Raw genomic sequence first — 14181 nt, 5'->3', positions numbered from 1 at the left:
TCATCCAGCCAAAAAAAGCTTATTCTGTCATCCAGCTTGCGTGTGCTCTCTCAATATCACACATCATATGACTGTGATAGAAGACATCTAGGTGTGCACACAATGACACACAGTACTCTTAAAAATGATGTATTTTTTAAAGTGCATTTATGGGTAAATCTCACAGAACCTGTCTGGGTCGTACTTCAACCCAAATTCAAAAGAAAGTAAGACATTTTATTTTGCATAAAGAAAATAATAATCCCTTTTTTTTAGGACTCTTAAGATTTATTCTCATTACTATAACGTAGGCTGCATCGATTATTGCCCTTGATATTGTAATCGTGATTATTAATGTTTCAAATATGAAATTACTGTGATGTCACCAAGTAAGCAACCATGTGGTTCTTCAGAGTAGCAGATTACAATTGTGGATATTAACTGCACTCCAGTTTGTTTTAAGCATCTTTTAAGTATTAAATATTGTAATGATGTTTGGTAATGTTAGGCCAGATAAAAAATATTTTAAATTGATATCTATGTATAGAATAAATGTAATTATTGCTAAATTACTGCTTAAATTATTAGTCACGTACAGTAAATAATATGAAAATATTCAAACTTATTAACAGCCGATTTAAATTGAACAAGTTACTTGCTGTCTTCATTAAGCCCTTTGGTGGTGAGACATGGGACCATTCATCCGGGTAGATCTTCAGTGGTGATCTTGTTCATGTAAAATCATCATTAGATAATTTTTGGCATCTGTGGTTGCACTTTGGAAATTAAAAACAGTCATTTGTGGTCGGAGTTTGTGCGATTCGTGAAAATGTTACATCTACTAATACCAGCAAATGGTCTTATTAGAGCAGATGCAATAACAATGACGGTGATTCCTGAAATATGCTATTCATGCCATATTCTTTATGTTGGCTACACCTCCAAAACAAACTTAGAAGGCAGAAGGATCCAGCTATTTTGTGCAAATCAAATTCAAATTGGCCTACTTATTAACATGACAAAACAAAACTGTTATTACATTTTTAATACATTGTACACAGAAATCGAGCCAGAGTCACTCACTGCAGGTTTACACTGTTTGAAATCTGCATTTTGACGCGAGCTCAGTGATGCTCCGCACAAAGTACTGCGCTCTCGTGAGAGCTCTCATTAAAAACAATGCTGTCTAATCAGCATAATAAATACATTATTTACACTGTGTCTGTGCATTGATTAGAATGGGAGCATTTTAGTTTTGTCTATTAGTTTTAATATCTACGTTCAAAGCGAGCGGTGCAACATGCAATGAATCCAGAATAATAAAAAAAAAAAAGCTTTTTTTAAGTGTCAGGTGATGTTTCTTCAGTCTTATTTTTTTTGTGGACTAAAATTTTGTGTGGACTAAAATGCTCTAATAAGACCATTTGCTGGTGGCTCTTATTGACCATTTGTCATTTCATTGCTCAACGGACATGTTAGTGATTGTTTTTTTGTAGCAGTTGTGTATTTCTAACATTGTAAATAGAACCCATTGACGCAACAGGAGCGGACTTAAATTGAAAGCATAAAACATTGCACAATTAATAAAAAAACTGATCACGATTACAAAATCGTGGCAGCCGTAAAAATTACTGAGTGCGCCTTTAAAATCATGATCACGCCAAAGACACTGCAAATGTCAAGATTTGTAGTGGAAAAGGAGTTACATTTTCATTTGGTCTGTTCTCACTCAAAACCTTTTTAAACTTAGATGTGTTGGACCCCATGGACTTGCATTGTATTATAAACCTGGTAGTCTTTGGGTTTCTGCTGGTTAATGAGTTAGCTTGAGAAGCTATCCCTTTACCTTGTGTGTTTGTGTGTGTTTCTCCTTTGCAGACTGTGCCAGCTTAATGAAAAAGTGTGTGCAGTGTCGGTCCGTGGTGGAGCAACGCATTCCCTTCGTTTTGTGTTGTGGAGGGAAAGGTATGGAGGATGCCACTGATGATGAGGACCTTAGTGAGTGAACTTCCACATGTTCCCGTTTTTCATTTCTCTTTCCTCTCTCTGCCTTGGTTCTCATGTCTCTCGTTTAATATTTATGTTCGCTTTGGTTGGTGCTTCTCTGTTTCTATTTCCCACACACATTTATTTCCCCATTGTTATGAATGATCTGTTATTTCCCAAATGTGTTGTCATCACTCAAATCAGATGTGGAGCCCCTCCTAATGTATAATATCAACACACTGGAATGAGCTTTGTAATTGCGCTGGAATGTCCTCAACATGCACTACATAGTTATAAGGATTTTTTAGCAAGCCACTCTTTTGTTCCAAGCAGAGGAGTGAAAATGAATCCTTGAATTCAGGATTTTTCTTAGATTGAAGTCTAATTTTTCTATTTAGTTTGATACGTCAGAGGGGATTGATAAGATTTATTTTCTTCCCCATCTTAATTTAAGTTGTGATTCACCACTATTTTTTACCATATTATTCCTTTTTATGTTGGTCTTGACACTGCCCATGCTCTTTATGTTGGTTTAGTTTGAGTTCAAAGGGATACTGGTGTAAGTTCACTTTTTATAGTGTTTATTTATAGAGAAAGGAGATCTGTTTCTTTTTAGCTTCGCTTAGATGTCCAACACATCCATCCATGCTGACATTTCTGCTGACCTACAGACATGCTAAGCTACACAAACACGTACACATAGTCCAGTCAACACAGGAATGTAGCCCTTAGCTCTTATCTTAGTCTGTCTTTGGTGCCTGAGCTCTGTTTGTTGTAAGGCGCCAATTTTCCATGCAGCAACGCATATAGAACATCTACACACCCCCCCGTAGATGTAGCAATGGGAGCGAAAGGCCTCCATAGATGGGCTTCTCATGTGCCTCAGTCACTGTGAAGCTCAGCCATTGTATGAGCCACATCTGTATACCCAAAGCAAACCACTTTAGTTCAAGTATAAACCAATCCCATTGCTCAAAAAGAGTGAACGAAAAGCCTTGCAGAGACCAATGTTGACATCTGAAGGCTACTGCAGTCACATACTTACAGATTCCACTGCATAGAGCTTGAATTTGAATACAGGACTCGCAATCATTCTGTCAGACAGATCCTAAAAACAGGGAAGACATGGGGAACTATTCAATTATCCAAACTTGTTAGCAAACCCCTGACGCTGACAAATTTCTCACTGTAATGTTACACACACACTATAAATGTCCCCTTTTAATTATTGATTATCCATCAAATTTCTTTCCAACTTGTCGGGCTTAAAATGAACCAGTTTGTCAACTTTTACTCTAAGTCGTCATAAAAATGTATTCCTTTCAGGCCCCTCTATATCTATTGCCTCCAAAACCTTTGTTACCAATTTTATTTTAGTGAAAAGCATAAAACATTTCTTTTATAATAGTGACTGTTGTCACATTCACTTAAAATTTTCCCTTTTACTCAATATCCATCTAATCTGTTCCAACATGCCGTGTTTAAAATTAACCAGTGTGTCAGCTTTCATACTAAGCCATCATAAACATTTCTTCCTTTCAGGCCCCTTTATATCCTCTAAAACCATTATTGCAAATGTTGTTTTAGTGATAAGCATAAAGTATTTCTTAGTGACTGCCATCACACATTCACCATATATTTCTCCTTCAATAAATAACCATCTAATTTTTGCAACTTTAAAATGAACCTGTCTCTCAACATAATTTCACACTAAACCATCATTAAAAAAAATTCTACCTTTCAGGCCCCTCTACATCCATGGCCTCTTAACCCTTTCTAACAAATGTTATTTGTAGTGAAACGCATAAAATGTCTCTTTTATTGTAGTGCCTGTCATCACATTGGCAGCAGTGTTTTCGCTCTTGCTCTCTCAATTTTTGCCGAAGATTGTGGACGAGGCCTTGTGAACAAGGCCTCCAATTCTTAACAGCTGTTTCTAAGACAATTGTGTTAACTTGCTCTTCCCTTTTTACTCCCTCTAATGAATTTATGACTAGAAAATGCCACAGGCCAGGCTGGATTTGCCCCCAAGCCCACTGCAGGGGTGCATGCATTACATAACAATGTGACTGGTTGCTTCTCAGCAGGGGTCTCTAACTCAATGGCAGGGGGGTCACAGGATCTTCTCCAGCCCAACAATCTGGCACTAAGTTGGTGTAAGTATCCTATTCCTCAACCCCAGTTCTTCCTGACTTAACTCCTTCCTGCTTCTTTGGGCGCAAAGTCCCATCTCTTCAACCCAGCAGACATTGTTGTGTCTGGCCTACACTTCGGCCATCTAGTGGTACCATAGGCCTGCTTGCAGCCTACTGCGATTCAGTGCCAAGCGTTAGCATAGGTTGATATCCCAAAAAGGTCCACCATATAATCCAAAATAAAGTGGCAGAACAAAGATGAAACTATACCTCTACTGATCTCACATAATCATGCCACAAATAATTATTTGAAAGCTACAAAAAAAAAAACTCACAAAAGTGTGATAGGTAAAGAGTTTGCTTCACATATGTTCGAAATCTCTGGGGTCTGACTTGGGGCCCAGGGGTCTGCTACTGGTAATAGGAATCATCTCTGGTTCCTGATAGGCTGGTGACCTGCTGGTATAATTCTCAATGGACTCTATTTTGCCTTTTAGCCAGTGGAAATATCCCAGCCCTGCAGAGGGACAAAGACAACACAAATGTCAATGCAGATGTGCAGAAGTTGCAACAGCAGTTGCAGGATATCAAAGAGCAGGTAGAGATTCTTATCCTTTTTAATTTCTTTCAAATATGTCTTCAACGTTTTTGTATTACTCTGCAGTGATACATTTTACACATTTGGTTTCCACTTAGACCATGTGCCCTGTGTGTTTGGATCGACTGAAGAATATGATCTTCATGTGTGGCCACGGCACCTGTCAGCTTTGTGGAGACAGAATGAGTGAGTGCCCCATCTGCCGCAAGGCCATCGAACGTCGGATCCTGCTTTACTAGAGAACCCGGTCTCAATTGGGGCCTTGACAAACATCCTTGCTTTTCAGCCACAGTGGGTGCTGCTGCTCTCATAAGCACCATTTCTGTATCTGCAAGGCTCTCTGTCTCTCACTAATCTAAGAATCATCAGTGTTATAGTTTTGTCTTAAAGCATCTGAAATCCTTAAATTCAACAGCCTTAGGCTCATAATTGTCTGGAAAACTTCAGTTTTCTGTGTGCTTGGATTATTTTCAACGCAGTGAGGAAGAAACTTGCTTTTATTCTTTATTCTCGTTCTGTTCATGCAAATGTTCGAGTTTTTGTGAGAAGCATAACAGCACCTTTTAAGGGGCAGGCTTTCTATAAGACATGAACTGAGTCTGCTAACTTCTCATTATATCAGTGTATTATGCTTCTATATCCTGTCGCAAGCACAACTGTATCTACAGAATCAGTGTAGGTGAAGACGTAGGACTTGACTGAACACTGAAAATATCTATAGTATGTCAATTCATTTTAAAATCACTTTTCGAGTAACCTAGCGTTCAGTTCCAAATCATGTGTAAATGTAATGCATTTTCATTTACTGACAAAAAAGTTTGCCTTGTTCACACACATTGATGAGAACATTCAAATATAATTAGCAACAGTACTGTTAGTATAAAATTTCATGGTCCTCACTTGAAATGCCAGCTGTACTACAGTATATACATTGAGTATTATTGTCACCCATGATGGAGGTGACTGTCACAAGATCAATGCTGGTGGCTGCATGCTTTTCATGGAACTGATCCCTGTTGTCTTCAAACAAATATTAATTTGCTTAAAGGTGCTGTAAGTGATTTTAAAATTTTTTTCATGGAAGGGTATGTGAAAAATGTTTTCCTACACCATGAAAGATATCAATGAAATAAGTGTTGTGAGATATCTCACCTGTCTCTGTGACTGCTCTAGACTCCGTAAACAAAAAGTGTCCGTGGGCCATGGTCAATTACACTTTCTGCCTGTTAATCATTTTGCGTATTCTCATAGAATTGTAGTTTCAGCGAATTGAGTCATAATGCTATTTTTATTGCATGTTGCTCAACAGTTTTCAGGTGAAGCCCCTATTTTGCTGCTGTTGTTTTTGACAACCGTTTCTTCATGATGTTGGTCTCAATAAAGCTCATTTGGTATCTTTTGAGTGTGTGGATTTGGATAGAGGGAGCCTGGCTAATTCAACAGCTCAGCTTGTAGAAAATCTAAAAGCAAGCTAAAATCACTTACAGCACCTTTAACAAACATTATTGGATTGTTCCCCAGCGGTCCTGCTTATTGTACCAAGTTTTCTTGCCAGATATTTAATACAAATAAGGATGAGTTTGGTAAAAACTGCCGGTTTTGTGCCATTGTTTAAACAAATATGAAATACTTCCATTTACCTTTTGGAAATAAGGTGCTGTTTATCTATCTTTACAAATGTCTTTAGTTAATTTATGTATTTTACATATTATATATTTTTTTTTTTTACATAAAATTAATAAACAAGCTGGAATATACCATCTTATAATACCCCATTAGATGTAACTATTATGGGGGTCCTACCTTAACTGGGCCGCAAAAAAGCCTGACCAAAAAAACATTTGTAGCCATGGACTATTAACAAAAATGGTCTTTCATTTAGCAATTTGGCATCTTTCTGTGCTTGCTGTCAAGATGCATTTTGAAGGCCTGTATCACATTGTCATGTGGCCCGTTCCAATATATTCATCATGGTGCCAGAGATCTGAAGTTACGTCTGTAGCTTGATGGCATGTTTCATTTTAGTGTGACTCACCACTGCAAAGCAGACATTTTTACTGGAAGCAAAACTAGTTTCATATTTTACCTTTTAAATATTTGTATCATTTTCTGTGATCACTTTAACACTAAAAGCTAGATGCACTAAAATACCTTAATGGTAGTATTGTATTGTCATGGTTACTCAAGCTGTCTGTTTTGTACCTTATTTTCAGTACACAAAAAACTGCCCTGGTTAAAAAAACAAAAAAACATTGATACTATCTTTTTTCTTTTTCTTGAATGAACGTTTGCTATATGCTGTACAACATTTATCATAGGAGACATTGTTTTTGCCCTGTATTGCATTTTACTTTAAAGCATTGCCTAATAAAGATTTAATGACATGGAGTAAATTTGTAATTGTAGCAGTAAGGTTTACCTTGGAAAAAGGGACCACACCATATTTTGTTGGAGAAGATCACCAAAAAAGAAAATATTTCATATAAAGAAAATTAAGCCTTTTTTTTAGGACTATTCACATTTTTTCATATGATGACAATTAAGTACATTTTACAAATTCTCAATGTGAAAATATCATATTCTAATACTGCAGTTTAAAAAAGAAATGGCCCTAATAATGGGCTTGGTCTTTTTGCAGTGCAATGTATCTTAATTCAATCAATTGTATGTGAAATATGACCAAGACCTTTTATTGACCTGCATTCTAAATAGCTCACTCAAAAAAAATGAAAATTCTCTCATTTACTCGCCCACATGCCATTCCAGATGTGTATGACTGTCTTCTGCAGAACACAAATATCTTTGCTGTGTTGATCCTTACAATGCAAAGTGAATGGTGGCCAGAAATCTAAAAGCAGCACAAATGATATCCATAAGACTTCACTGGTTAAATCCATACCTTCAAATTTAATATATGATCGGTGTGGGTAAGAAACAGATCAATTTATAAGTCCATTTTTACTATAGATCTCCAGTGAAAGTGGAGATGTATAGTGTAAAAAAAAAAAAAAAGACTTAAATATCTGTTTCTCACCCACATTTATATCGCTTCTGGAGATCTGGATTTAAGCACTGGAGTCCTATGAATATAACTTTTGTGCTGCTTTTGGACTTTCAGATTTCTGGACACCATTGAAAGGGCCTACAGAGTGGAGATATTCTTTTTAGAAATCTTTGTGTTCAGTAGAAGAAAGTTAAACACATTTGGGATGGCGTGAGTGTGAGTAAATGATGAGAATTTGTGGTCATGCTTGAATGCATTAGAAGATTAAACAAGTCATCCATAGAGAAAGATTTAATGGGAAAAAGAAGCACGACGCATCACTTGAATATTGGTGCTGTTGTTGCGTCCCATCCTAGTCTTGGGTTGGAGTAATCAAAAGGTCTTCAGGAGGGGGCAAGGCCAAAAAAATAAATAAATTATTCTCTGAAGAGGGAGGTAAATAACCTGTAAAAGAAAATACAAACAACTGAAAACTTCCCTGGCTCCCTTTCTAACTAAAACTAAATTGAAGTAAAACAAAATGGCACTCACCTCCCTGCTACCATGTATTAATTACCATTTACAATATTTACAAATAAATTATAATAAAGCAATAACAATTTATGTGAACGAAGGCAGTCAGATCAGGGCAAGTTGTCACGTGTAATATTATAAATATATACTATTATAATACTTGTTGGCCAAAACAATGGTTTGATATTTTTGTTGTTTCTGGAATCGGTCTGAGTTTCACAAATTTTTTCTAAATTTTGCTTTAAATAAAAGGTTCCATCATGAGAACTTGCCCCATATAGTGTGACCCACTATGTTATCATAAAATGTATATTCAATGAGTTGTATCTATTTTTTAATCTGCAATAACTGAAAATATTCATTGGCTTTTTTTTGTTGTTACCAAGACAACAAGTATGAGACAACAAAAATTGCAAAAATAAACCGACCCTGAGAAATATTCACTGGAGTAAAAAGTGTGATAACTAGCCCCATTCTTCATTAAATATAAATAAATAAACTCTTGAGACTGTTGTGTGAAAATCCCAGGAGATCAGCAGTTACAGAAATACAATCTGACACCAACAATCATGCCATGGACCAAATCACTGAGATCACATTTCTTCCCCATTCTGATGGTTGATATGAACATTAACTGAACCTCCTGACCTGTATCAGCCTTATTTTACGCATTGCACTGTTGCCACACAATTGACTGATTAGATAATCGCTTGAATAAGTAGATGAACAGGTATTCCTAATAAATTGCTCAGGGATTGTAATTAGAATGGCAGTCTATGGGGCAAGTGTACAATAGTTGCCCAAAAGACTTCCATTGTATGTACACTTCTGTTGGCTATACATGCATTTTTTGTTTTTATTGTAGTCTTGTGGTTTAACTTTAAAAGATGTAATCATGCTATGTGAATTGACCTCAAATTTATGCATTTATTCACAATTTGCAAAACATGCATAACATTACATTTAGCTGTGCACCTCACCAGATAAACAGTTCAGTAGATGAGGAGATCTAGGAAACAATTATCTTCTCAGTGGTTACAAGGCCATCTAGTTTGTGAAAGAAGAGTGACTGAGGGAGAGAGAGTGAATGCCGGTGCCCATCACTGTCTCCTTGGGTATCTGACACAGACAGAGTCCCCCACTGAGTGTGACTGACACCAGACCGTGGGGTACGAAAACCAGACAGATGACTAACAGCTTCATGAGGGAATCATCCCTCGGGCCCCCTTTCTTTATCTTTAACAGTGATCACACCTCTGCTCTGCTGCCTGCTATAGACAGCTATTACAGTGAGAGGCATCTTTGTGATTTATTGTGAGCCCAGAGTGACAGTAATAGCAGCCACCACAAGGTGGCAGTGTTATATTCTCGCGAATACTGCCAGCTATCATCTAGCCAGGGGTCAGAAACTAACCACAACAAATGTCACAAATGCAAGTATGGGCAGAAATGCACCTGTAATAAATTCAGTCACACTTTATATTTGGTGGCTTTAACTACTATGTACTTACATTAAATACATTCAAGACTGTGCATTTACTGTGTAACTACATGCTGTTCTACAAATATCCACATTTGCTGCTACTGAGGTTGAGGAAGGGATAGGTATGGGTAGATAAGTGTTAGGATCAGGGATTAGAGTTTGGGGTAAGGGATTGGGTTAGAGTAATAGTTAACAGTGTAACTACAAATGTAATTAAATGCAGGTTCTTTAAATGTAATTACAATGTAGCAATATGTATGTACATAATAAGTACATTATATTAAATGGTTAAGTACATAGTAGTTAAGGCCACCTAATATAAAGTGGGTCCATAAATTCTGTTGTAAGTTTAGTGCCTCTAGGCACTGTAGGTGACAATTATCTGTTATCTGAGACATCTCATAAGAAAATTACCTACAAAAAATGCACTAAATATTGCCCCTGAAGTTAATTTTACACTGCATCCCAAAATGCATCCCAAAATTTGCTCGCCCTCATGTAGTTTCAAACCCATATGACTTTCTTTTTTCCCAGTGGAACACAAAAGGAGATGTTAGGCAGAGTTTAAGTCTGTTAGTCACCATTTACTTTCATTGTATGGAAAAATATGCAATGAAAGTAAACGATGAACATTCTGCCTTGCATCTCTACAGAAGAAGGAACGTTTAGGGTTAGGGGCTAGGGTTGGAACAACTTGAGTACATTTTTGGGCAAAATATCCCTTTAATGAAATACTACATATTTTGAGATTTTATGTTTGACTCACCAGATATGTTTGAAACATTGGTCACAGCTGCCTGAGATCTACCTGAGAACACACTTAGTACCTCAGATGCCACACCCACATCAGGCCCAAAGTTTTGTGGATAATAGCTGTGTTGGAAGACATTGATCCCTGGGTCTGAAGGTCCTCACACATCACCTTGCTTAATGGCAGTGGGGGATATTTATGGCCTGTGTTAATGACAGGCATGGGCAAAGGGCGTTAGTACTTGACAGGCTCTTCTAAGTGTGCTGAGAGCGCACAGGCCACAGAGCAGTGGAGTTCGGAACCGGGAGACGCTACCCCACCCCTCACTGTTAAGTCATATAGAGGCCATGCTTTCTCCTCCCTCCGCTGTCTCAGGTACCTGACTCTGCGATTGTTTAATAGATACTGATCGGCCAAAAGTGTCTGCCTCAATTCTGCTTAAGACACGCAGAGTATAAGAGATAAAATAGTCACAGAGATAGCCTGAATAAACAAGCTGTATAGTAGTACTACTGACCTGTACCCCATTCACAGTTTGACCACTGGATTTCGCAAGCATCTACTCACATGCACAAACAACAGATGCATGCGGTCATTTCGCTTGAATTTACCCAACATTCTTTTGAAAATGTGTGTCACGTCGACACAATGTTAACATACAGTGACATTTGCGCACTTAAAAATATATGAATGTCTTTGCATTATATAGGCCTTAAAAAATAATCAAACCGATGGCATATTTTAAAGAATGATAGCACAATGTAACCCGCACACACACACACACAAGACGAGACAGTCACAATGTCGGAGGAAAAACTGCTTTATTAAACACAAAAGCGTGCAATGTACAAAAAGGGCAAATTCAGTGAAGAGTAGTCGAGGGAAGCGTGAGGTCAAAAGCCGGGGAATCAAGATAACAATAACAAGAGGGTCGAGGACGGGAAAACAGTTAACAACTAGGGACAAGTGGGAACGGAGACAGGGGAACAAGTTGGCAAGCTAAGAGGTAAAACAGTAGGGAGGTCAAAACTAGACGAGACTAGCAGGGCAACGATACGGGGAACTAAATACATACAATAACCAACCCGAAGTGAAGCGAAAGGGTTGTGATATATATAGGGGAACAAACGAGCGGTGCAGGTGAAGCGAATAACTAGGTGATGGGGCGAGTGCAGGTGTACATAATAAAGGGGTGATTGAGAAGCGCGTGAGTGCAGGTGGTCATAATGTTCAGGCTGCAGCGAGTGAGGCGAGAGCATGAGTCAGAGGGGAGAGAGTTTACTGGCGAGAGCTCGTAATAGCAGAACGAGCGTGTGAGCTCGTGAGGGAGGAAACAGAGCGTCACGAGCTCAAGGGGCGGAGCGAGGAAGCGGGAAGCGAGCATGCTCGCTGGAGTGTATGGGTGCGTGCTCGAGGAAGCGGAGATGGGGCAGAGGAGCGGGGTTACGTGACAGTACTCCCCCTCTGAATAGGGCGGCTCCTGGCGGCCACGCTGGGTTGCGTAGCTCGAGGGGACAGAACGAGCGTGTGAGCTCGAGGGGACAGAACGAGCGTGTGAGCTCGAGGGGACAGAAGCGGCGTGTGAGCTCGAGGGGACAGAAGGCACAAAAGGGGAATGAAACAGTCCATGGGGGTCAACGGGCAGTTCAAGGCAAGGTCAGGGGAACATAGTGGACAGGCGGGTGGTCGGGAGGTCTAGGGGGCAGCCATAGGGCAGAGACTGAGTCAGGAGGTCTGGAAGGCGACTGGAGGACAGGGACTGGGTCCGGGGGTCTGGAAGGTGACCACCGGACAGGAATAGGGTCCGGAGGCCAGGGAAGAGGCCACAGGACAGGTAGAGGAGCGGTAACAAGGGGAGCAGGCAAGACCCAGTGAGGAAAGGTTTCAGGGGCGGAGCCGTGAAAGGCGGAGTCGTGGAGGACTTGGGAGACTGAGCCTTGGAAGGCGGAGCCGTGAGAGACTCGGCAGGCGGGAAATTGAGAGACAGAAGAGGCGGCACCGAGGGAGGCTCGGGGGCTCGGAGGCAGAGCCGAGGAAGGCTCAGGAGGCGGAGCCGAGGGAGGTGGAGTCGCAGGAGGCCCCAGGGGCGAGGCCCTGGTGGGCTCTGGAGGTGGAGCCGAAGGAGGCTTTAGGGGCTGAAGGCCTGGAAGGCTCAGGAAGTGGAGCCCATGGAGGTGGCGCCGTAGGAGGCTCCAGAGGTGAAGCCCTGGAAGGCTCTGGAGGCAGAGCCGAGGGAGGTGACGCCGTGGGAGGTGGCGCTGTAGAAGGCTCCAGGAGTGAAGCCCTGGTAGGCTCTGGAGGCAGAGCGGGGAGGTGATGCGTGGGAGGTGGGCTGTAGAAGGCTCCAGGAGTGAAGCCCTGGTAGGCTCTGGAGGCAGAGCAGGGGAGGTGGCGCCGTAGGAGGCTCCAGAGGTGAAGCCCTGGAAGGCTCTGGAGGTGGAGCCAAGGGAGGCTTTAGAGGCGGAGCCGCAGGAGGCTCCAGAGGCGAATCTCTAGAAGGCTCTGGAGTCTTAGGGAGCAGAGCCATAGGAGGCTCGGGTGGTGGAGCAGTGGAAGGCTCGAGAGGCGGAGCCGTAGGAGGCTCAGAGGCTGAATCTCTAGAAGGCTCTGGAGTCTTAGGGAGCAGAGCTGTAGGAGGCTCGGGTGGTGGAGCCGTGGAAGGCTCAAGAGGCGGAGCCCTAGGAAGCTCTGGAGTCTTTGGGAGCAGAGCCATGAGAGGCTCGGGAGGTGGAGCCGTAGGAGGCTCTGGAGGGGAGCAGTAGGAGGCTCGGGAGGCAGAGCCATAGGAGCCTCTAGTGGCCGAGCCCTGGGAGGCTCGGGAGGTGGAGCCAGTAGGAGGCTCTGGAGGGAGCCGTAGGAGGCTCGGGAGGCAGAGCCATAGGAGCCTCTAGTGGCCGAGCCCTGGGAGGCTCGAGAGGCTTGAGGGGGAGCCTTGAAAGACTCGAGAGACGAAGCCCTGAGAGGCTTGAGAGGAGGAGCCCTGACAGACTCGAGAGGGAGCCCTGAGAGGCTTGAGAGGGAGGAGCCCTGAGAGACTCGAGGGCGGAGCCCTGAGGCGGAGGAGCCCTGAGAGACTCGAGGCGAGCCGTGAGAGGCTTGAGGGGTGGAGCCATGAAAGACTCGAGAGGGCGCCCTGAGGCGGAGGAGCCCTGAGAGACTCGAGAGGCGAAGCCGTGAGAGGCTTGAGGGGTGGAGCCATGAAAGACTCGAGGGATGGAGCCCTGAAAGACTCGAGAGGCGAGCCGTGAGAGGCTTGAGGGATGGAGCCCTGAGAGACTTCGAGAGGCGAGCCGTGAGAGGCTTGAGGGGTGGAGCCATGAAAGACTCGAGGGATGGAGCCCTGAGAGACTCGAGAGGCGAGCCGTGAGAGGCTTGAGGGATGGAGCCCTGAGAGACTCGAGAGGCGAAGCCGTGAGAGGCTTGAGGGGTGGAGCCATGAAAGACTCGAGGGATGGAGCCCTGAGAGACTCGAGAGGCGGAGCCGTGAGAGGCTTGAGGGATGGAGCCCTGAGAGACTCGAGGCAGAGCCGTGGGGAGAGCTCTGAGAGGCGGAGCAGAACCCGGCAGAGCCGTGGGAGACTCTGAGGGCGGAGCAGAACTCGGCAGAGCCGTGGGAGACTCTGAGGCGGAGCAGAACCCGGCAGAGCCGTGGGAGACTCTGAGGCGGAGCAGAAGCCGGCAGAGCTGTGGGAGACTCTGAGGGCGGAGCAGGGGTCTGCAGAGCCGTGGGAG

At 42.4% G+C, this 14181-nt stretch overlaps 1 protein-coding gene across 3 annotated transcripts in view; it reads left to right on the top strand.

Annotated features, from left to right (window-relative positions):
• The window catches only part of LOC127648958 (E3 ubiquitin-protein ligase mib1-like), a 73656-nt gene extending 66551 nt beyond the window's left edge, over window positions 1-7105 (top strand). Inside the window, exons 19-22 of one of the 3 annotated variants that reach the window (XM_052133818.1) lie at window positions 1858-1944; window positions 3963-4121; window positions 4598-4698; window positions 4797-7105. In XM_052133818.1, coding sequence (XP_051989778.1) covers window positions 1858-1944; window positions 3963-4121; window positions 4598-4698; window positions 4797-4937 — 488 coding nt within the window. In that variant the 3' untranslated portion in view covers window positions 4938-7105. Of the gene's footprint in view, window positions 1-1857; window positions 1978-3962; window positions 4122-4597; window positions 4699-4796 lie in introns of all 3 variants that reach the window. The other 2 variants (XM_052133819.1, XM_052133817.1) reach the window with 2 other exon arrangements.
• The last annotated feature ends 7076 nt before the right edge of the window (window positions 7106-14181 follow it).

The sequence above is a fragment of the Xyrauchen texanus genome, chromosome 9 (genome assembly GCF_025860055.1).
Source record: "Xyrauchen texanus isolate HMW12.3.18 chromosome 9, RBS_HiC_50CHRs, whole genome shotgun sequence".
Lineage (NCBI taxonomy): Eukaryota > Metazoa > Chordata > Actinopteri > Cypriniformes > Catostomidae > Xyrauchen > Xyrauchen texanus.
Note: the sequence above shows the minus strand (reverse complement) of the source record. Positions and strands in the feature narration are given on the sequence as shown.